The sequence below is a fragment of the Gorilla gorilla genome, chromosome 1, assembly GCF_029281585.2.
Source record: "Gorilla gorilla gorilla isolate KB3781 chromosome 1, NHGRI_mGorGor1-v2.1_pri, whole genome shotgun sequence".
NCBI classification, from domain to species: Eukaryota; Metazoa; Chordata; class Mammalia; order Primates; family Hominidae; genus Gorilla; species Gorilla gorilla.
The window spans coordinates 141,234,047-141,258,416 of record NC_073224.2 but is presented as its reverse complement, the minus strand read 5'-3'; the positions used below and the strand labels follow the sequence as shown (position 1 = coordinate 141,258,416).

General features: G+C 39.2%; 1 protein-coding gene across 5 annotated transcripts in view; it reads left to right on the top strand.

Moving 5' to 3' along the window:
• Window positions 1-324: 324 nt before the first annotated feature.
• SNX7 (sorting nexin 7) overlaps window positions 325-24,370 on the top strand; it is a 102,433-nt gene continuing 78,387 nt past the window's right edge. The window contains exons 1-2 of one of the 5 annotated variants that reach the window (XM_031004850.3): window positions 857-1,041; window positions 1,356-1,475. Coding sequence is in view for 3 of the 5 variants with exons in the window: in XM_055374286.2 (XP_055230261.2) it covers window positions 325-570 (246 nt within the window). In the remaining 2 variants the exon portion in view is untranslated. Of the gene's footprint in view, window positions 571-856; window positions 1,042-1,355; window positions 1,476-1,510; window positions 1,618-24,370 lie in introns of those variants that run through there. The other 4 variants (XM_055374286.2, XM_055374226.2, XM_019034308.4 and 1 more) reach the window with 4 other exon arrangements.

The following is a 24,370-nucleotide window of genomic DNA, read 5'->3' as shown; positions in this document are numbered from 1 at the left end:
ATCCCGCGAAGTGGACGGTTCGCTTCGTGGCTTCTTCCCAGACCCCGCCACTGCGGAAACCGTCACTCGGTGGCCCTCGACTGGGTCAATGCGAGGACGCCCACCTCCTACCTTTGAGTCTCTCCTCTTCTCCAGGGTACAGCCAACCCTTTCTCCAACGTAGCCGGAGTCCGAGAGTCCCAGTTCCGCCCCTCCAGCCCGCCCCAGGCCAGGTGGGGATGCGCCCGGCCCGGGCCAGCGCTGGTCCCGGCAGTTCCGCGTCTGCGCAGCGGGCGAGGGGCTGGAGTGGGGCCGGCCGGGGAGGTGCAGGAGACGTGGGAGCCAATGGGCACGCTCGGGGGAGCCGGGCTGGCGGCGGCGGTGGCGACCGGCCGGGCGCGCACTCTCGGGATGGAGGGCGAGCGCCGGGCATCGCAGGCGCCCTCCTCGGGCCTCCCGGCCGGGGGCGCCGACGAGGAGAGCCCGGGGGGCGGCGCCCCCTTTCCGGGCAGCAGCGGCTCTTCCGCCCTGCTGCAGGCGGAGGTGCTGGATCTGGACGAGGACGAGGACGACCTGGAGGTGTTCAGCAAGGTGAGGGCGGCGGCGGCGAGTCCCGGGAAACTTCCAAGGCAACTCCGGGAGTTGCCAGCATTGCGCCGACGGCTGCCTCTGGCGCGCTTGCCCTCCCGGGGCGGTGGCTCTGAGCTGGGGACGGGTGAGGTCCCCCGGGCTGCTGGACCCCGCCTGCCAGCTCTGGCCGCACCCGGGGCCGCGTCGCCTCGGGGCCTCAAACCGCAGCCGCTCCCTCCTCCGCACTTTGACCTTCCGTTCGGCGAGGCTGTGGCTTAGTGGAGTCTGCAAAGTTGTGATTTGTTTTCCCTTTCTGCTTCTCTGACACAGACATCTTCCTCGCGGCAGCTCCCGAACCTGGGAGGCTGGTGGCTCAAAACCGCTCCCGCCAGCTGCTTTTCGGGCGAGGCCAGCCCTGAACTCTGGGAGAGCAGCCAAGTTTAGAGAAATTATTCTTAATTTAGTGTTGTTGCTTGTGGATTTGAGACTTGGGTGAGTCTCGGGTCCTATGGGAATAGGTTCTAGGAAATCTCCCTGAACAGGAGAAAACGGTTGTTTCTAACAGGAAGCTCCTCCGCTGAGGAGCTAAGGATTTTTCAGATGGCCAGCTACTGCCACCCAACCCACAGCCAGTGCTTTCGTTTTTCCTTGCCCCCGGGAAATTTAGGACCAAAGGCTCTTATTTGCTTATTTTACTGTTGGAGGGAAATTGACTTGTGGGGGCTAGTGGTAGACTTTTGGTACGTGTAGACTGGTGGTTGTAATTTCTTAAAGGGTTTTAGAAAAGAAAAATACCTTTCTTGCAGGGAGGTTGAATGTCACTCCAGTTTCTCAAGTTGCTGCTGAGAGAAGACCTGAGTTCAGATCACAACGCGGTATTTATTACTAAGAAGCCTGTTCATTTTAACGTTACCTGGAGATATTAGGTAAAGCAAACGACCTACTTAACCACCGCATTTACTCTGGGAGAGCAAACCAAAGTTAGGAAGTGAACATGCATACTCTGACTCCAAAGAGGAGTATATAAAACTTATTTCTACTTCGGTTTAAATGGAATGATAGGCCCAGGTTTGTATTCCGAATATTTAAACCGACTATCACAGTTTTGTGCTCTTGACTTTTCTGTTAAGTAGTAAAACAATGGAATTATTTTATGTTTAGTTGTAAACTCTGCCTTTTTATATTCCACACATACTTCATGTTCAGATCAACGACAGTTGGCCAGTTGGTTATTTACTTTCTTTCCTTCTTTACGTTGCTGTTTGGATAAGGAATATTAGTCTATGGGTATGCATTGTGAAACTTTGGGATGGGATGTTGGAAATAGCAATGGTGTATCAGAATCATCGGGGTTTCTTTCTGTTTTTTTTTTTTTTTTTTTTTTTTGTCGGGGCTGGACCCATCTGGCCTCAAGGGATTCTACCACCTCCAGCACCCAAAGGGTTTGGGATTACAGGCTTGAGCCACAGTGAGTCGGATTGTTTTAAACTTGTCAAGTGGTTTCTCTTTCCCCAGATTCTAGGTGTTCTAGCTGACTCTTAAGAATCAATGTTTAAATGAGGTCCTCTTGTCAGAGGGAGATCCAAGGTGAAGCTAATGAAATTGAAGCTTCAGCGCTATTCGTTTGCTTAGACCTCTGGGCGTGTTGGGGGTTGCTGGAGTTGCAGATGTTCTAGGTGGGAAGGAAATGACAGGTCCCAACCAGAAGCATTTCTAAATAAGCATTTCTGGTAAATTGCCTAAAGCTGTCTCAGACTAAGGAATCTAGATCTCCATGGCTCCAATCATTTATTGAGATTTCTTTTCTCATTCTGAATAATTTGTTTTTCCACCTAATTTTGTATTCTTTTAAAAGGGGACCTTCCAAACTCTAAAAGCCCGTACACCTGGGTCCACCCTGCTTGTTAGTGTTAACTGCGCATGTTGGATGCTTAGAAAAAGTTAAGAACAACCTCTGTAGAAACTGCCCACATAGATTAAGGCAAAGATATAATATTAGTGAAAATCCAACAAGAGTAGTTGGAAAAGTTTAAAATTAGCCACTTTCATCCATTTCAGTAAATTGAATTTCTCAACCGTTATCTGTAGTTAAGCAAATTTAAGAAAGCCTGCTCCACGTGGCCTTCCCTTTCCACTACCTTCCTTGCCTGCTCCTCTATAAAACAAACACCACTGCTGTTCAGCCTCTCCTAGGATGGAATCTCACAATTACTTATGAAGCAAACTGTCCTTCCCTTTTAGTAATTTGAGATTGGCAAACTACATATTTAATTTACATTCACCTTTATAGTCCCCTTATTCTCTTAGATTATTTGTGAATATGTGTCTGGTATACTCTTCCAGAAGCTTTTTAAAGAGTATGAATTTCCCCAGCACTTTGGGAGGCTGAGGCTAGCAGATCACTTGAAGTCAGGAGTTCACAACCAGCCTGGCCAACATAGTGAAACCCCATCTTTACTAAAAATATAAAAATTTGCCGGGTGTGGTGGTGGGAGCCGTTAATCCTAGCTAACCGGGAAGCTGAGGCAGGAGAATCTCTTGAACCCAGGATGCAGAGGTTGCAGTGGGCTGAGAGATCACGCCGCTGTATTCCCACCTGAGTGACGGAGTGAGACTCTGTCTCAAAAGAAAAACACAACAACTTCTTATTATTTTTTTTCCACAACGTATTACAAGTACATGGCAAATATACATTTTGTGTTAAGTATGCTTTAAAAAAAAGAAATACAAGATTTAGTTCTTGCTATTACAATCTTATACTCCAGGTGGGAAGATGTGACAAACTCTAAATGGCAATATAAATCAAGAGGGATGGAAAGTAAAACAAAGTTGTTCTGAATTTTCATATAATCCAGTGAGAAGAAAATGATGCCAGACCTCAAGAGAATGCAGAGGACATTGATTTAAAAGAACGGGGATAGATGTTAGAAGGAAGAGAACAGAACCAATCTTACAAAAACAGTAAAATAAAAAAATAAAAAAGATACACAAATGGTAATAAGAGCCTAAGAATTATTTTAGAACTAGGTCACAATGAGATGAGGCTTCCAAAAAATTTAACTGGAGAAAAAGGGCCAGTTTCTTCACGTTTAAAGGAAAAAATCCTCCTCTTTGGGGGAAAAACAATAAATTAAAATAAATTGCCTTTATTTTTATTGAATACTGTATAAAAGAAACAGCTGTGGATACAGTGTATGTGATTAGGCCACAATGAAGCACTGAGATGCTTATCTGGTACTCAGTAAATGATAGCTCTAATTGGCCTCTTTAAAGATATTCGGGATCATAAAGTGAGATATATATCATCTAGGATAATCAGGGAACTTACAGGTGTAATCATCCTCATCACCACTAGTCATCTTTGAGAAATCATGAAATGCAATAATGGTTCCCTGAAACTAGAGATAGGTAAATATTGTTTTTAAAAATAATGGGCAAAATGGAAGTTCTGGAAGGTAGCGAACAGTAGGTTTCATTTCAATCTCCAAAAAAGCCATGAAATGAATTATTTAGTATGTTGTTTATACACACTTTGAAAAAAACATGATCAATAGAAGCTACAAGTTTTATAAGAATAATGAAAGACAAGATTGTGTTTATGGTAAATCAGAGTTATAATGACATGATTGAGCAAGGCTTTTGAAAAAAATCACTCATTTCTTCAGAAAAGGTTATTTATTTATTTGTTTATTTTTTGAGATGGAGTTTTGCTCTTATTATCTAGGTTGGAGTGCAGTGGCCCAATCTTGGCTCACTGCAGCCTCTGCCTCCCGGGTTCAAGCAATTCTCCTGCCTCAGCCTCCTGAGTAGCTGGGATTACAGGCATGCGCCACCATGCCTGGCTAATTTTTTGTATTTTTAGTAGAGACAGGGTTTCATCATGTTGGCCAGGCTGGTCTCAAACTCCTGACCTCAAGTGATCCACCCGTCTCGGCCTCCCAAAGTGCAGGGATTACAGGCGTGAGCCACCGTGCCCAGCTGAAAAGTTTATTTCTGAAAGAATAAAGTTGAGACATCTAACATACACATTTATACATATCTTTATATGTATATATATATATTTTGCTTTGTCAATTTGGAAATTCAGAATAGTGATGGAGTGGCATAATTATACTATTCATCTATTCTATCAAATAATTAGAAAAAGATTAGGAAGTCCTGCTTACTAATTTCTCACATATATTCTCTGCACAGTCTATTTGGTTTCTGTTGTGTGCCTATATCAGTCATCACTCTGATAAAAATCAGAATTCTCTCCAATGATTTAAATGAGAGTTGAATGCGGGGACTATTTATGGAATTATTGGCAGAGTTAGTGAACAAACAAGGAATACTGAGGCATTTAGAGAGTTGTAGTGGGAAAAAGCTATTAGCATCCCTAGCTTTAAGGGGACAAGAAATGGAAATAGCATTGCTGGAAACCAGTCAGACCTGGAGCTGTGGAGATGGGGACACTTCTTCAGGAACTGCATTTACAGAGAGAGGTAGCTACTGCCGGAAACGTGCCAAAGCAGGAGGAAATAAGGGGTAAGTTCCCTGAATTCCTCTCCTCCTGCCTTTGGATCTCCTGCTTGCACTCCTCTTTGAGTGATCTTGCTAAGGTGATGTCATCTATAGGTGCCAGCCTCCTAGGGCACAGAAAATAGATGGGTGGGGTCATAGGACATAGTACAACAATGTGGAGAGTTACTTTCAATAAAGGTGACTGTGTCAGTATCTCTCATTGTATATGCTCTTCTATGATGTGACCTGCCACTCTCCTACGGAGAGATGGAATAAGTGCTGCTTTCCTTGAACTTGGGTGGGATTATGACTGCCTTGATCTATAGGATATGGTGGAAGTGATGCTGTGCAACTTCCCAGGCTAGATCATGAAAGGGAATGTAGGTTTCGTGTTGTCCAGTGGGACACTGTGCTTTTTGGAGCGCCATGTAAGAAATGCAACCTAAAACCTCCATGTTAGGAAACCCATGTTACATTGAAACCACATGTAAATGCTTGGTCAGCAGCCCTAGCCGAAGTCCCTGGCACTATCCAGCATTAAGTGGCAGGCTTTCATGTGAAAATGTCTGTATGATTCCAGCCTCCAGCATTCATGTGCCCTCAGCCATCAAGTCTTTTCAGTTGAGCCCTCATGTATAATGGAGGAGAGACAAGCCATTGCTGCTGTGTGCTTCCTGAATTCCTGTGTAAACCAGTGAGCATAATAAAATCTAAAACAATAAAATCGTTTTATACGACTATGTTTTCAGATGGTTTGTTACACAGCAGTAGTAACTATAACAATAGCTAATAGTCTGTATATCATAATCAGCCTTCCAAATCTTTTGATAAGTTAGAACATTGTATTCAGAAGTAGACTATGGAATTTAATTGGGATAAATATGAAGTTCTGAAGAAAGCTCCATTAGTCATTGTAAGTAAAAATACCTTTAAGATATAAGCTTAGCAGTTAGGAGTAGAGACTCTCTTTTCTTTTTATTTGAGACAAGGTCTCACTCTGTCACCCAGGCTAGAGTGCAGTGGCGTGATTTTGGCTCACTGCAACCTCCACCTCCCAAGGCTCAGGCTATCCTCCTACCTCAGCCTCCCCAGTAGCTGGGACTACAGGTGCACACTGCCACACCCAGTATTTTTTTTTTTTTTTTGTATTTTTAGTAGAGATGGGGTTTTGCCATGTTGTCCGGGCTGGTCTCGAATTCCTGACCTCAGGTGATCTGCCCACCTCGGCCTCCCAAAGTGCTGGGATTGCAGGTGTGAGCCACCACACCTGGTCCGGGAGTAGGGACTCTAACTACATTGCCTGCATTTGAAATCCTGGCTGCACTGCTTACTAGTATTATTGCCTAAGGCAAGTAACTTAATGTCAATGCGTCAGATTTTTCATCTGTAAAATGAGGATAAATACTAATGACGATTACATGCCCTAATATGTATGTTCCCCTTTCCCTAAGGCCTACATCCTGATCTTGTCTTAGTGGGCCTTACCGTTTTGATGATTAGGAAAAAAAAAAAAAAACAACAATAAAACAAAATAGGGCTGATCCAGGACTACTTATATTTCTCTTGCAAAAAATTTCACTCTGTGCCATTATAGCTCTCTTATAGGTTAAGTATTCTTTTATATTTCTCCTTGGGGAGGAAGTCTAGGTAGGTGAAATAGAAAGAAGGGGAAAAGCTCTAAGTTTCTCTTTTTGAGGTAGCATATATGATCAACAATAAAACCAAAACAAGGAAACTTCAGAATAAGTTTGGGGAGACCTTGTATAGGACCATTTTATGTGCAAACATTCCTAGTGGTTTTCAGTGACTGAAAAACCAGTATACACAAATGACATGATATTGAATTTAAACACCATATTTTCAAGGTCATATAGGGTATTAATTTTAATGTAAATTTGAACTCTCCATGCCACTTCAGAAGATCCATTCCACTCTCAGCATTTTAAAAGGAGAGTTAACAGTTGATGTCAAAAAATGGCAGAGGAATATGGCCTCATCTTCAGATGCCAGTGCCTTGTTATGGATTCTTTGGAATACTGTGTTAAGATGGAGCTGAAATGTGGTCTGAGCTTAGAAAGAGGGCTTAGATCCATTAACACTGTCTTCCTTTGGCACAGGAAGTAGCAACAGTTTTGTCACACGTATTTGCTATCCATGAAAGAGAATCCACTGAGGGATTTCACTGATGATATGTTCTGTTAACCATGGCCTGTGAAGAAAGTCTGGTGAAGAACAAAAAGTGATTTAGCTTGGAAGAGATGGGTTAATTCTTTTAATAACTCCTTATGAAGACTTACTATGATCTAGGTGGATTAAATGTTTACAGTTTTGAAGGGCAAAACTAGGACCACTGGGTCAAAAAATAGAGAAAGTTTCAGGTTAATTCAGAAAATAGATTTCTAATTAAAGTTTCCAAAATGAAAGGGATTACCCAACAGGATCGTGAATTCTGTCACTAAAAATGTTCTGGTACAAGCTGGATGACTAACTGTCCCAGAGGAGAGGAGGGTGTGACAGTTGAACTGTCCTTTTTTACTAAGGCTGTTCCAATGGAATTTTAACTTACTAAATTTAACTGTAAGAGCAGTGGAAAGTCTTAATTAGATGGGCCTATTCATCCCTTCAGTTTATTTCCAACTGGACTGTGTTCTGCCATTCTCCAATTCTTAATTTCTCTTCCCCAACCCGTTGTCTTTTCCATTTAATTTTCTCCTAGTGATGTAATAATTCCTTAGGTGTCCAGAATAAAATCCTCAGTGTTTACCTTCTAATCATCCCTCTCATGCACTCTCCATGTCTGTTCATATATCTGAATGTCCCCATCATTTTTACCTTTTTGATATCTCTGGAATTAGTGCCTCCTTTCAGTTTCCTCTCCTATGTTTGGAGTGGTTGGGTAGTTACCTCTGAGAACTATTAAAATAGCCTCATAAGGTCTTCATTCTCCTAATATTCTGCCCCCATTCTATCTGTTCCCAGCAAATCAGTGTTTCCAGAGCACACAGCTCTGATCATATTGTCACCATTTGCCATTCACAGCTGTTGATGTTTAGGCTGTCAGCCTTCTCCTTCACCACCACTCTCTTTCCTGGAGAGCCTCACTATTCAGTTCCATGACTGTTACATCACCTGGGAGCTGGTTACAAATGCAGTCTCAGACCCAGTGAATTGGAATCTGATTTAAACAGGATTTGTGGTAATTTGTTTCCACCGTACAATTTGAGAAGCACTGATCTAGGTTGGTCCACTTGCCACTATGTGAACTTACTGTGTATTTTTCTACTTTTGTGTAGTTATTGTTAGGGCAGTGAAACAAAACCTTTTCTGTTACTCATCATCCCTAAGAACCTTCTTCAATCCTCAGCTGGAATTAATTTTTTCCAGTCTGTGCTCTCCATACTAGTGTTTTGAATCATCTAATGCTTAATACATTCTGCCTTATAAATAGATATTATTTCTCTTTTCCAAAATCTTGATTGCTTGTCTATTTTCAATAGATTAAGCTCCTCGAAGGTAGGAGAGTAGGAACTCTATTTACAGAATAAATACATAAATGAATGACATAGCCTCTGACTTTTTTCATATTTATAGAGACAGTTATTACAGCAATTTGCTGGTGATCTGTTTTTAGTGAATTCAGTTTGTATCATACTGGTCTTTCCTGTCAGGATACTAAACTACATAGAATTAAATTAGTCTTAATTAATGGTGAGTAATGTTATTGTTTGATGATACAGAGAGCTGTGTTGAGCCTCAATCCTGAACAAAATCTCCCATTTAGATTATATTAGAAGAAATAAACACAAAGCATAAACAATCCAAAATAATAATTTAGAAACGTTCTTTTACTTGAAAAAAAACCATATTAAGCTGTTAATACTATAATAGCACCTGCCTCAGGGAGCTTGATTACAAGTAGTGGAAGCCAACTCTGGCAGGAAAGAAGTGCAATCTTGAATATTAGATTGCTCACAGAGTAGATGTAAAGGCTGGAAATGCAGCTGCAGAAAGGGACAGGCGCTAGCAGAAACTATAGCCAATCGTATATAGTCATGTGCTGTGTAAGAACGTTTTGGTCAATGATGGACTGCCTAAGATTGTAATACTGTGTTTTACTGTACCTTTTCTAATCATGTGTTACAGCTGCCTACAGTTTTCAGAACAGTAACATGTACAGGTTTGTAGCCTAGGATCAGTAGGCTATACCATCTAGCCTATGTGTGAAGTAGGGTATACCATCTAGGTTTGTGTAAGTGAACTCTATGATGTTCACACAATGACAAAATTTCCTAAGGATGCATTTCTCAGAACCTGTCCCCATCGTTAAATGACACATGCCTGTATTTGGAAAGGGGATTGGATGTTGTATAAACAAAGAAAAAAAATTATGAGGACCTGTAGGAAAGAGAGCTACAGCTCTTTTATGTAGAGACAGTGAGTTTTATTTATTTGTTTATTTATTGGTCAGGAGCAATGAGGAAAGTTATTACAAATATTTTGAGAAAATGATGTTAAAAGGCTCCAGATTTAAACTTAGTGTACTCTAAAAAGAATACTTTATTTCCGTGAGTTTTAAAGATAAAGTTTTATGTTTGTATCCTTGAGGGTCCTCATAGCCTGCTGTAGTTTTACAAGTAGCTAGTGTGATCAAAAAGAAACACAGATTCAATAGCTATGTGGTTACAGTGTTCAAAATTTATTTTATTCATGTTTATTTATTTGTGTCCCACACTTTCCAAACAAGATATGAGACTAAAAGTTAAACATTTTCATTGGAGTCACCTTAAGTATATACAGTTTTCTCAATAAACAGGTAAAGAGTTATATGCTTAAAAGATTTTGCTCATTTTAAACAGAATATTTGATTAACTTCAGATTGCATATATCAATCAAGCTGGATAATAGTGTGTTACCTCTAGTATTAATAAAAAAAGAATTAAAATTATTAGCAAATACTGACATAAAAATCTTCTTGTGTTAAAACATAGGGTTAAACCAACAGTTTTAACATTGAAATGGAAAAATTTTATTATTTTTGACTTTGAGAAATGCTTTTATATGACATGCTCTTTTTTTCTTTTTAAATTCAATTTTATTGAGTATAATTTACATACCATAAAATTCACCCATTTTGGGTGAATGATTTTTTTAAGATAATTAACCAGATTGTACAACTATCACTATAAACCAGTTTTAGAACATTTTCATCTCCCCAATATGATCCATTATGCCTGCTTACAGTTAATCTCTTGTTTTCTCTCTGTCATAGACAAAAACCACTCATCTAAATTTTCTGTTTATATAAATTTGCCTTTTTAGGTAATTTCAAATAAATAGAATCATATCATATATGCTTTATCACAATTTTGAGATTCTTTCATTTGTCATATTTTTAGGTTTATTTCTGTTACAAAAATGATTTTATATCATAGTTTTATTTTTAGATAAGTTTTTGTTTTAAGATAAACAAGCTGAATCATTTAAATTGAAATATTAAGAAAAAAAGTCTGTTTAGAATGAAAATTAAAGCCTTATGTGTAACCAGAAACAAATGACAAATTCTTGTTATATGAATCTTGAAAATTAGAAAAAATGAATCCCTAATTTGTTCTGAGAAAAATGTGCATGTGTATTTTGTAATCTAATTGAACACTGAATGCTATCTTCATCAGCTTTCACTAGGTTATGCTGCAGTACAACCTCGAGATTTCAGTGGCTTGCTTACAATTAAGTTTTCTTTCTTGCTCGTTTATCTGTCACCTGTGGCTAAACTGTGATTCTGCTCTCTGTTCCACATATCTTCTTCATTTTGGGATCAAGACTGAAGCAGTAACCCCTAACTGGGACATGCCACTCCTGTGACAGAGGGAAAATAATATGAGCACTGGTGGAAATAGACAATGGCTCCCAGATCTTCTACCCAGATACTGCCATTGTCCAAAGCAAGTAACTGGTCAAACCAATTGGGAGGCACTGAAAATCACCTGGCAGCTGGCCAGGAGATGTAATCCACTCACAGGAAGAAAGAAGAGGGATCATTAGGAACAATCAGACCACTTGTAACAATGGTTTTGTGGCAAAGTTATAGGCAATTGGCATCTTGGACCTTTCTGAATGAATAAAACCAAATTTTTAGAATAGAGTATTAAATACAAGAGGTAAAATTTTCTACTAAGTAAGAAATTATTCAAGTGTAATCAAGATAAATGGAGCTGCATTTGATATGATTAATCACCTCCAATTGGCTAATGCTCATGAAGAGTCTGAATAAGACCATACAGATGCTTAACAATCTCTAGCTGTGCAACAAGTGTTTTACTTTGGGATTTTCAGGTGTAACATTCATTTATCACAGAGTGCTCCTCCCTTTTTAAAAGACTGTTAGATAAAATGTATGAATACTTGAATTCTGATACAGCAAATGTGAAAATGAGCTTTGCTGGTCATTCCTTCATCATAGTCTATGTTCCAGCCATATGTCTTCTTTCTGTTCCTCAAATATTCTTCCTGCCTTGGGCCTCATTGGTTGGTCCGACTGGAATCCTGCTCTCCAAGTGTTTTGTATAGCTGACTCCTTCTCACGTTACCTCCTCAAAGAAGCTTTCCCTGACAGCTCTATGGAAAGCATTCTTCCTGCTCCCTGCAGCCCCTTTATTCAGCAACCTGCTCCATTTTTTCCTAACACTTATTCTTCTTATCTGAAATTATCTTACTTATCTATATATTTATTTGCTCATTATATGTACCCTCCCCTTCCCTCTCAACTAAAGTATAAGCTTCATGAGAGCAGGAACTCTACAGTCTTGGCCACTATCGTATCCCCAGCCCAGTGCCTGACACCTGGGTGACCTGCAGTGAACATTTGTTAAATGAAATCAAAATACTATACTGAGCGCTTTTCGTGTGCACATGGATGGTGAGGGTGGTTGAGTCTTGCTATCAATTAAGAGATAAGTGATTTGGGGAGAATGATTATCATCCCTATACCACAAATTTATTCAACTGTAAAATATGGACAATGATAATTATACGTCCATCAGATTGTGGAGAGGATTAAATGAAATAATGCATGTATGTGTTGCTAAGGCACATAGTCTCTGGCACTTAGAAAACTCTCAGTATTTGCTATTATGGTATATAAGATTAATATTTTGTTTTTGACTTGTGTAAGCAGCCACTTTGAATTTGTAGTGAGATCTTCAGAGGATCACAAAAATATACCGGTTTTTATCTTTGAGGAACCTATACTTATTTAAGGGAAAATATTGTGGCAATAAATTGATAATCTAGATAGGGCTATATGTACATCTACTTAGTTAAGTATGGAAAGTTTGGAAAAGTTTTCTGTGGATATAAAGGCTCCATGGAGATAAAACATAGGAGGGTAGGGTACTTTTAATTCGAAATAATTAGAGCACATGTTTTTAAATTACCAGAATTTTGGCATCACTTTCAACAGTATTGTTTCTTAAGTGATACAGTATGTGCATAATTCCCTCTTTGAGTGAGTCCTTTCATGTAATATCTGCCAGGCAATTTAGAATTCCTGGGAGATTAGAATGTTTGGTGAATCTGTTTTAATCACCGACTGGTTTTCCCGATATATGTATAAGCATATATTGTCTCTTGAGAAATGCTCTGTCAATTTGTTGGTGGAGTTAGATATCTAGGCCCTTTCTCTGGAGAATATCTATAAAGACAACACTTTGGTTTAGGGGAATAGTTGTAGTTTACGATAAGACAGGATCCATTTTAGCCATGCCTGTTAAGGGCACAGTCAGCTGGTTGTGCTCCTTAAAACCACTTCTGATTACATTCCTGAGTTGGGTCTGCAGCGTTATCTGTCTGTAGAACATATATTAAACCTCTTCATAAGTTCTGGTTAGAGAAATTATTTTCCCTGGCTTGCTTTGCTTCCAGCTAGTCATCATTGAAACACAGTTGGGTAGTTGGCTGATACTGTGTTTTAAGTGCGTATCCATTACCCCAAACTTGTTTTAAGGCAATTTCAGTTGACGTTTTATCGTTTGTAGATTTAGCTTTCATGGCTTTAAAATATTTTTGACATGCAATGATATGACATATCGCTGAGGCACACATGCGAACTGCACCAGTGTGCTGGAGGATGCGCTTAGTTGGGGAGGGAGCCTTGCCTACCTTTCAGTCTTAGTATTTTAGTTGTTGTTGACTTGTTCTTGCTTATATATGGAGTTGTCTTTATTGTGGTGATTAAAAACATTGATTTGTGAGGGTATCTGTCTGAGTGTAAAAAATGTCCCTAGCAGAAAGGGAAATGCTACAAATCTGGAACTTACCTCTGCCTACCTACCACTTGTCAAGAGGACTTTATTTTTATTTCTAAGTTTCATTAGAAAACTGAAAAGAGGCTGGGTGTGGTGGCCGACTCCTATAATCCCAGCACTTTGGGAGGCTGAGGTAGGAGCACTACTTGACGCCAGGAGTTTGAGACAAGCCTGGACAACATGGTGAGACCTGTCTCTACAAAAAAAAATTTAAAGAAATAGTCAGGTATGGTGGCTTCTGCCTATAGTCCTAGGTAATTGGAAGGCTGAAGAAGGAGGATCTCTTGAGCCCAGAAATTTGAGGTTACAGTAACCTCAAATGTGACTGCGCCACTGCACTCTAGCTTGGACAAAAGAGCAAGACCCTGTCTCTAAAAAAAAAAAACAAAAATCAGAACAAAACTGTGGAAAGACACTATATACTTAACCTACTCAAACATACCTTTTGAAAACTTTCAAAATGATTTTTATTATGTAATTTTTTCATACATATGAAACACTATACATGTTTATAAAACATCTGTCTATATTATATAGCTGTCTATATAATATCTATAGTGTAAAGTAGGAACAAGCAACAGCTGTGGGCCAAATCTGGTTGACCTTTTATAAATAAAGTTTTATTGGGACACAGTCATACCTAATTATTTATGTATTGTCTGTGGCAGCTTTTACACTACAGTGGCCAAGATGAGAAGTTGTGACAGAAACCAGATGGCATATAAAGCCCGAAATATTTACCATCTGGCCCTTTACAGAAAATTTTTGCAGATTCTTGGTAATAGAATGATAAAATTTGTATCCATGTCCCACTCCTCAGCTTAAGAAATAAAACATTCAAAAATTTTGACATCCCTGTGTTCCCCTCCATAGATTATCCTTCTCCTATGAAAAAGAAACTAATAATCTGAATTTTATGTTTGTCATTTGTTTGGTTTTTATGGAAGTTTATATAGGTATCTTGAAGTAATATATTTTAAAGATTTACTGATTTTGGGGCCTTGAATGTTTTAGGACTTCCAAAAATGATACCATCCTGTGCAAATTCTCCTATAATTTGCTTTTTTTCTCCTAATAATTTATGAGAATTGGCCATATTGCTGTATGAAGTTGTAGTTTATTTTCATAGCTCTGTAGTATGCACACCCTTATATGCATATTTCACTATTTATTCATTTTTCTGTTTCTAGTATTCTAATTTCCAACAATGCTTCCTTGAATACACTTGTACTTCCTCAGGTTCTGTATGCTACAGAGCTGTATACTGACCACGTACATTTATTTATTTTTGCTTTAGATTTCTATTTAACTTCATGGGAAACTGAAAAAAGCTGAATTCAGTTATGAGTCCCAGGGACCCCTGTCATATTTTGATGTAAGATTTTGACCCCTGTCATACTTGAGCTTATTGGCCATTAGCTCAAATCCTGATTCTTTCACTTAATAGCAGTTACTGTTTGAACAAGTAATTTAATCTGAAAATAAGAGGGGAAAGAGCACTTACCAATAGTATTTCTGTCTTTCTAACAAGGGGAAAAATATGCTCTGCAGGAGTGTGGTAAGGTTTACATAAGATAATTCATATAAACCCTTGAAGCAGACATTGTGTACCACACATTTATTATCTCTTTTTGTCCTCTTAGTCCTCTGTGATCTAAGGTGAGCTATGACCTCTCTAAGAAGTTGCAAGGAAAAGAAAACTGAACCTCAGAAAAGTTACTTGACCAAGTTCACTGAGCTGGTACATGTGTAAACTTGGATTAACTTTAGCACTGCCTATGTACAGAGACTTTTTCTTTTATTATACCACTCTTTTTTTTCTGCCAGAAGGGAAAATTATGTTAAATAAAATTATGTGAAAAATTTCTAAGGTCAGTCTATAGCTCTGTGGTATATAAAACTTGAGGAAGTACAAGCATATTCAAGCCAGCACCATTAGAAAGTAGAAAAACTAGAGACAGAAGAATGGATAAATAAATTGTGATATATGTATGCAAGGGTGTATATACTATGTAGTGATGGAAATCATGTCAAACAAGATTAGAGTGTTGTATGCCCCTTTATAGAATATGACAGAGGCTGACTTTTCCCCCAGTCACATTTTCAACAGTGTTCCACAGAAAGCCTTTCTCATTTTTATTATTATTATAAGCAGGCAGATTGGAAGGATTTGTAAACCAAAACACAGCTGGCAAGTCTAAATTTAGGCCTATCAAGATGAGTGTCCTTCTTAACAACATGGTTTCTCAAACTCCTTCCACCTTAAGTTGCTTTTTTTTACCAGATGTCTCTTGGGTGTGCGTGTTTCTTGTGCATCAGCAATTTTATTTGCATGGCCTTTTCATGCCAGTATTCTGATTTATTACACTTCTCACATGGATTTTTTTCCCTGTGACTTGTAAAAAAGAAAATAGCTGTTTGTGCACAGATGGTGGGTGTGATTTAGTATTATCAGAGTAATTCACGTTATATTTATGAGACATTCCTGAGTAGCATTCAGCGAGGGACATTAAGGAAGGACACCTCTTAAAGAGGTCATATCTCACCTTTAAGCTGTTTCTATTGGTGTTTATCACCTGAGCACTCAAATATTGACAAACCATCATTTATTTTAAATTTCAGCTATCTGTTTTATTTATTTCAGTGGTAGAATGTTGGAATCATCTAATTGCATTAAAGGAGGGTGGAAAAAAACATTCCCAGAAATTCCTGGAGTTGACTACTAACCTGTTAAAAAGAATGGAGCAAAGTTGAAATATTTTAATCATGATTTCTTCCTTTTAGCTTTGCCTCCATCCTCAGATTTTTATTGTGTACCATTTTAAGTGCAGAAATGCTGTGCGAGTTTGCCAGGGCTGCTCTAACAAAGTACCACAGACAGTGTCTCAAATAACAGAAATGTATTGACTCACAGTTCTGGAGGCCAGAAGTCTGATATCAAGAAGTCAGCAGAGTTGGTTCCTTCTGAGGGCCGTGAGAGAGGGATCTGTTCCAGACTTCCCAACGTGGCTTATAGATCCGTGTTCTCCCAGTGTCTCCACACATCCTCTTCCCTCCGTCCATGTTTCTGTGTCCACATTTACCCTTCTTATAGAAAGATAGCAGTCATAATTGGATTAGGGCCTATCCTAATGACCTCATTTTAACTTCATCAGATCTGTAGGGACCCCATGTCCAAATAAGGTCACACTCCATGGTACTGGGGATTTGGGCTTCAGCATATAAATTTGGGTGAGGGAACAATTTGACCCATAACAAATGCTTATAATAAGCCCCGAGTAACAACAGAAAAACTTACACTTAATTTGTGATTTTTGCAATAAATTCTATTATCATGCTAACACCAATCTAATCCATTTATTTCAGTTAAGTTAAGTGATTTTTCTGACAGTGGATGTATTGTTTTGGAGTAAGGATAAAAGACCATGAATTCTTGCAACACAGGCTTTCTTCTCTATGAAACACACTCAAATCTCAGCCTGAAACCATCCCAGGATTTTCTTGTGTGTGTGCATTTTCACCGTTCTGGCTACAAGAGTAAACGTTATTTAAGAAGTAGAGGTTTGTCACACAGATAATTTTTATTATGCTGTAATCTGTTGAAGGAAAAAATAAAAAGATATATTTTCACTATTTAAATGACCCTAAGATAATGGTCTTATATCCAAATAGAGACAGAGAGACACACATCCCTTATTGTGGAGGTGAGACCTTTGTTTGGAAAGAACAAATTTTATTGATCCATTTCTCCTGAAACGCATCAACCGCAAAAGGTTAAATGGAGTTCTTTTTGGTTAATTGCTTCTTTGGATCTTCCCAAACACTTATTTTCCTCAGTTATTCATGTCCAAATGTTAAGTCTTTTAAGTATTGTCAGTATATTTTCTTTCCTTTTTTTGAAGTGAATATAAAACACTTTAGATAGTCAGTGTTATTGAGGTTTTAAGAATGCTTTTGAGTGATTCATAGTAATTTAAATCCTTCTACTGAAATCTTGGATGTTGCTAAATTTCAGCCTGTAATTTTCTGCCTTTGCTAGATATCGAAGCATATTTTTATGACACCACACTGTACTCATTGGAATTGTGAGCCTTTTGTAAATTCATGCAGATTTTTCCCACTCTACAAAAGGATGCATTTCAAGCGTAAGAAATAGAATGCTAAATTATGTAGTAGGTAAAAGAAGTAGGCTGTGGTGAGTTGGGAGGATGAGCAAAAAGAATGCCAAAGCACGTTTGTACGTAATGTCAGTAAAATACAAAGTACGTTTGCCCACCAAATTAAAATTTGTCAGCTTACAAAGTTGCTATTTATATGCAGTGGTTTTTGAGAGAGATTTTTGTACATGCTGATTACACATTTATTTGGAAGCTCTAAATTCTGGTTTTAATGGCTGCTTAGTATTTCATTGTGTTAGCATCCCATAACTTATTATTTATCTATGCAACCTTGTTAAGAAAAAAATCAAATATAATCCGAGGTATTCTGCCAAAACAGCCCTAGGCAACTGTTTTATCACTACGGTTCTTACTGTCTCTTAGCACATCATGTACAATGTTGACTCTAACAATTTTAACGTTTTTTCTGGTTACAAAATATAACATATGTTTTAGAATATTTGGAAAATAAAGAAAATCACATAGAAAAATATTAAACCCAACAGCAATCCCAACATCTGGAGTAATTCCTGTTAACTTTTTTTTTTAATAGCTGCTAAATTCCCTCTCTCCCTCCCTGCCCATCCCCCCAGTCATACACATACACACACATTGGAATCAGGTTTTACACAAATTTTATATTTTGCCATTTTTTTCTGAATAACATACTGTGAAACTTTTTCCAAGTTATTGTATGTTCTTCTAAATCATCTTTAAGTCACTATGTTGTATTCTATCATATGGATAGAATTCATTATATCCTCCCATAGAGATATAAAATGATTTATTTCACTGAATTTTTTTTTGCAAGACATTTATTGCTTCTAAATTTTCTGTGTCTGATTAATCCAACTGAAATTTGTCTTCTACTCCTTGTTTAATGCTTAAATGATCACAAATCTTTTTGTGATAATAGGCTGAACCTTCGTAATCTTTATGACTATTGTTATTCTTCTTTCTTCAGTTAGCATATCCTGTGATAATATCTCTTCTATTATTACATTGAAGGATGACCTAAATGTTGCATTGTGGTTCACAGAGCTAAACTTTTTATGGGTAGAGCCTTTAGAGCAGTGCTCTGAGTATTATCGATGCTTCAAAAGCATTTTTATTGATTTGGTTTGAAGAGAAAACAAGTCCATATTATGATTTCATCTTTTTTTCCTATTCATAGTTTCACAAAAAAGTATCTCTTCCTAAAACATCAGAATTTATTACATTGTACTATATTAATGCATTTGGATCTGAGATATTTTGGAAATCATCAGGTCCAACTTTGTAATTTAACATAGAAAGGCTGAATTAGTGGTTCAGTGCCTGCTTAGTCAATGGCAGAGACAGGACCAGAAGCCATTTTTGGCCTCCTTTATGATTTTTTTTTTTACTCAGTACTGGCCAACTTTGTTGCTAAGCTAAAATGGGCTTTGTTGCAGATTTAATATTCAAATACATCAGTTAACTTTATAATCTTACACATAACAACAGACAAAACTTTTGACTCCAACATCTGTATCACTACTTTAGGGGAACAAATGTATCTAAAAGAAAAAGTATAGAGTTGGAGAACAAGTTCTCACTACCACTGCAGAGATAACTCAAATATTCTATTGAGAGTGTTAGTTTTATCTTTGCATGTGAAAGAACCATTATTTGAATTTAAAGTTTACTGTAATTATCCTTATGTTTCAATTAATTTTATTTATAAAGAATAACATGTAGCCCTTCCTTTCCCATCTTTTTCTTTCTTTTATTTAGACAAAACTATTGAAGGTGACTGAGCAGATGACCAGTGTTGCCAATTGAAATTGAAGCTGAGGAGGCATCCTGCATGGTTGGGGTTGAGAATAAGGCTGCCTTGGCCTATGTGGTCAGAGCAGAGTAGGAAGCCGGTGTGGTTGGGAGACTGGTTACATACAGGGGAATTGAGCCAATAAGTAAACATATTTGGGATAATAGGAGCTAGGCTTCTCACTGCTGACGAAAAGAGTTATAAATATGGAAAAGGGAAAGGCTAGACAAGCCATGACATGTCAAATTAGAAATAGAGGTATATAGGCCAGGGGCAGTGACTCATGCCTGTAATGCCAGCACTTTGGTAGGCCGAGGTGGGTGGATCACGAGGTCAGGAGTTCAAGACCAGCCTGGCCAAGATGGTGAAACCCCGTCTCTACTAAAAATACAAAAATTAGCCAGGCGTGGTGGCAGGCACCTGTAATCCCAGCTACTCGGGAGTCTGACGCAGGAGAATTGCTTGAACCCGGGAGGTGGAGGTTGCAGTGAGCCCAGATCGCACCACTGCACTCCAGCCTGGGTGACAGAGCTAGACGCTGTCTCAAAAAAAAAAAAAAAAGAAATAGAGGTATATAATTCTAATTTGTGAACTCTTGGTATTTTATATCTGTATCTAGCCATAGATCTAGAGCTGTATGAGTCTGTGTGTATGTGCATGTGTGTGTGTGTGTGTGTGTGTGTGTGTGTGTGTGTGTGTGTGTGTGTGTGTTAGTCTGTTCTTGCATTGCTATAAAGAAATACCTGAGGCTGGGTCATTTATAAAGAAAAGAGGTTCATTTTGGCTCATGGTTCTGCATGCTGTACAGGAAGCATGGTGCTGGCATCTACCTGTAGTGAGGGCTTTAGGCAGCTTACGATTGTAGCGAAAGGTGAAGGACGGCCAGCATGTCATGTGGCCAGAGAGGGAGCAAGAGAAAGAGGAAGATCCAGGGTCTTTTAATAAATCAGATATTGCCTGAACTCATAGACTGAGAACTTACTCATTAACATGAGGATGGCTCCAAGCCATTCATGAGGGATTCACCCTAATGATCCGGACACCTTCCACTAGGCCTCACTGCCAACATTGGGGGTCACATTTCAACATGAGATTTGGAGAGGGCAAACATCCAAACTATATCAGTGTATATATGTATGTGTATGTCTCATATATTTATTTCCTAGCACTAATATCTTGGTTTTGTAAATACCAGTCTTCTCTAAAAGGAACCAGAGCTCCTCGGAGAAATGTCTCATTCCAGAGCTTGGGCAGGGAAATAACAAAATATTATAAACTTGGAACATCTTGTTCTAAAAAGTAAAGTGCTCAAAGAATAATGAAGACATAGCAAAAACATACTGGTGCAGCTTTAAGGGGCTCCCACTTGTCAAACTTGGGACTGTTTAGACATCAAAATAAATTATGATGTTAATGAATTATATCCACTGAATAAAATAGGAATCTGTGAATCTGTAGTCATATAATTAATTTGAGTCTATAGTCATATAATTAATTTAAACAAAATATTATACTCTTCAGTCTCCTTAGTGGAAAACCTATTGATGATATCAACATTGAAAAATAAAAAATAGCAGTATACATATATACACTGATATAGTTTGGAGTGAGAGGGAATGAATAAATGAATAATGAACACTCAGGAAAACAAAAACTGGGCTGGCACAGTGGCTCACACCTGCAATTCCAGCATTCTGGCAGGATGTATTAATCTGTTTTCACACTATTAATGTGTTTTCACACTGCTGATAAAGATATAACCGAGACTGGGCAATTTATATAGGAAAAAGGGTTTAATGGACTTACAATTCTGCATGGCTGGGGGATCCTCAATCATGGTGGAAGGCAAGGAGGAGCAAGTCTCATCTTACATGGATGGCAGCAGGGCAAAAGAGCTTGTGCAGGGAAACTCCCATTTTTAAAACCATCAAATCTCGTGAAACGTATTCATTGTCATGAGAACAGCATGTGAAGACCTGCCTCCATGATTCAATTACCTTCCACCAGGTTCATCCCACAACACATGAGAATTGTGGGAGTTACAATTCAAGATGAGATTTGAGTGGGGACACAGCCAAACCATATCACTCCACCCCTGGCGCCTCCCAAATCTCATGTCCTCACATATCAAAAACAATCATGCCCTCCCAACAGTCCCCAAAGTCTCATCTCATTTCAGCATTAACTCAAAAGTCTGCAGTCCAAAGTCTCACGTGAGACAAGGCAAGTCCGTTCCACCTATGAGCTTCTAATATCAAAAGGTTAGTCACTTCCTAGATACAATGGGGGTACAGACATTGGGTAAATATACCCATTCCAAATGGGAGAAATTGGCCAAAACAAAGGGGCTACAGGCTCATGCAAGTCTGAAATCCAGTGGGGTAGTCAAAACTCCAAAATGATCTCCTTTGACTCCGTGTCTCACATACAGGTCACGCTGATGCAAGAGGTGGGTTCCCATGGTCTTGGGCAGCTCTGACCCTGTGGCTTTGCAGGGTATAGCCTCCCATCTGTCTGCTTTCATGGGCTGGCATTGCGTGTCTGTCTGTGGCTTTTCCAGAGGCACAGTGCGAGCTGTCAGTGGATCTACCATTCTGGGGCCTGGAGGATGATGGCCCTCTTCTCACAGCTCCACTAGGTGGTGCCCCAGTAGGGACTCTGTGTGGGGGCTCCAACCCCACATTTCCCTTTTGTACTGCCCTAGCAGAGGTTCTCCATGAGAGCTCCATCCCTATAGCAAATTTCTGACTGGACATACAGGCATTTCCATACATCCTCTGAAATCTAGGTGGAGGTTCCTAAACCCTAATTCTTGACTTTGGTGCATTGTCTGTCCCAACACTGTGTGGAAGCTGCCAAGGCTTGAGGCTTGCACCCTCTGGAACCATGACCTGAGCTCTATGTTGGCCCCTTTCAGCCATAGCTGAAGCAGCTGGAGTGGCTGGGACACAGGACACCAAGTCCCTAGGCGGCACACAGTATGGGGACCCTGAGCCCAGCCCACAAAACCACTTTTTCCTCCTAGGCCTGTGGGCCTATGCTGAGAGGGGCTGCCATGAAGACTTCTGGCATGCCCTGGAGAGATTTTCCCCGCTGTCTTCGGGATTAACATTCAGTTCCTTGTTACTTATGCAAATTTCTGCAGCTGGCTTGAATTTCTCCTCAGAAAATGGGATTTTCTTTTCTATCACATTATCAGGCTGCAAATGTTCTGGACTTTTATGCTCCGCTTCCCTTGTAAAACTAAACGCCTTAAACAGCACCCAAGTCACCTCTTGAATGCTTTGCTGCTCAGAAATTTCATCCACTAGATACCCTAAATCATCTCTCTCAAGTTTAAAGTTCCACAAATCTCTAGGGCAGGGGCAAAATGCCACCAGTCTCTTTGCTAAAACATAGCAAGAGTCACCTTTGCTCCAGTTCCCAACAAGTTCCTCATCTCCATCTGTGATCACCTCAGCCTGGGTTTCATTGTCCATGTCATTATCAGCATTTTAGTCAAAGTCATTGAACAAGTCTCTAGGAAGTTCCAAACTCTCCCACATTTTCCTGTCTTCATCTGAGCCCTCCAAACTGTTCCAGCCTCTACCTGTTGTCCAATTCCAAAGTTGCTTCCACATTTTCAGGTATCTTTTCAGCAGTGCCCCACTCTTAGTACCAATTTACTGTGTTAGTCCATTTTCATGCTGCTGATAAAGACATACCTGAGACTGGGGCAATTTGTATAGGAAAAGGGTTTAATGACTTACAATTCCACGTGGCTGGGGAAGCATCACAATCATGGTGAAAAGCAAGGAGGAGTAAGTCACATCTTACATGGATGGCAGCAGGCCAAAAGAACTTGTGAAGGGAAACTCCCATTTTTGAAACCATCAGATCTCATGAGACTTACTCACTATCAGGAGAACAGCACGGGAAAGACCCGCCCCCATGATTCAATTATCTCCCACCAGTTTCCTCCCATGACACATGGGAATCGTGGGAGTTACAATTCAAGATAAGATTTGGGTGGGGACACAACCAAACCTTGTCACAGGCCAAGGCAGGAGGATTGTTTGAAGCCAGGAGTTTGAGACCAGCCAGGGCAACATAGCAAGACCTTATCACTATAAGATATTTTTTAAAGCAGTAGAAGAATGAAAATGTAATCATAATTTACTATATGGCTTGGCTGTGAATAAAAATAATTTTTTTCTTAAACCTCTGTGTACCTTAAAATGGTGATAAATTAAGATGATGGGAAAGAGAAAAACGTATGTATATATTTGAGAGAAAGGAAACATTGCCTATAAAGTAGCTTCGAATAGGTCTATACCATAATAGAAAGTGAAAGGTGAGAAATGGTTCCAGATTGAAGGGGACCAGAGATATAACAGTTAAATGTAACAGATGAACCTGGATTTAGTTCTGTACTAGAGGGGAAGAACATTTTCTTTTTAGGATATTTTTGGGACAGAGAAATTCAAAAGGGTCTGTGGATTAGACTGTTGTATTGCGTCAGTGCTAATTTCCCGATTCAAATACCTGTATCGGTACTATGGTTAGGTAGGAGAATATTCTTGTTTTCTGAAAATACACACAGACCTATTTAGGAATAATGGGGCAACATGTTTCTAGCTTACTCTCAAGTAAAAGTTTTCTCATCCCTCCTTTTCTCTCTTTTGCTTTCTCTCTCCTTAATTTTCTTATACCAATTATAATTTATCTACAGATCTAACATAGGCATGCTTCCTATCACATTTATGTCATTATTCTATCAGTTTTCTTTTCTTCCTTTTTTTGTCCTTCTTTCACTTCCTTTTTTTAATTCCCTTTCTTCCTTGTTTTTCTCTCTCACCTTCTCTTTTTCCTTTCCTCCTTTGCTTACTCCCCTTTCTTATTCTGTTTTCCACCATTCCCTTTTCCTTCGTCCCTCGCTTCCTTTATTCTTTCTCCTTGTCATCTCCTTGATACCCTGGATATTTATTTTCCTGGTCCAGTGTATATGGGCTGTTCTCTAGGTCTGCTGCAAAACTGTCAACGTAGAACATTATTTTCCAGGGAATTCCCTTTACTTTGATCTTCTGTTG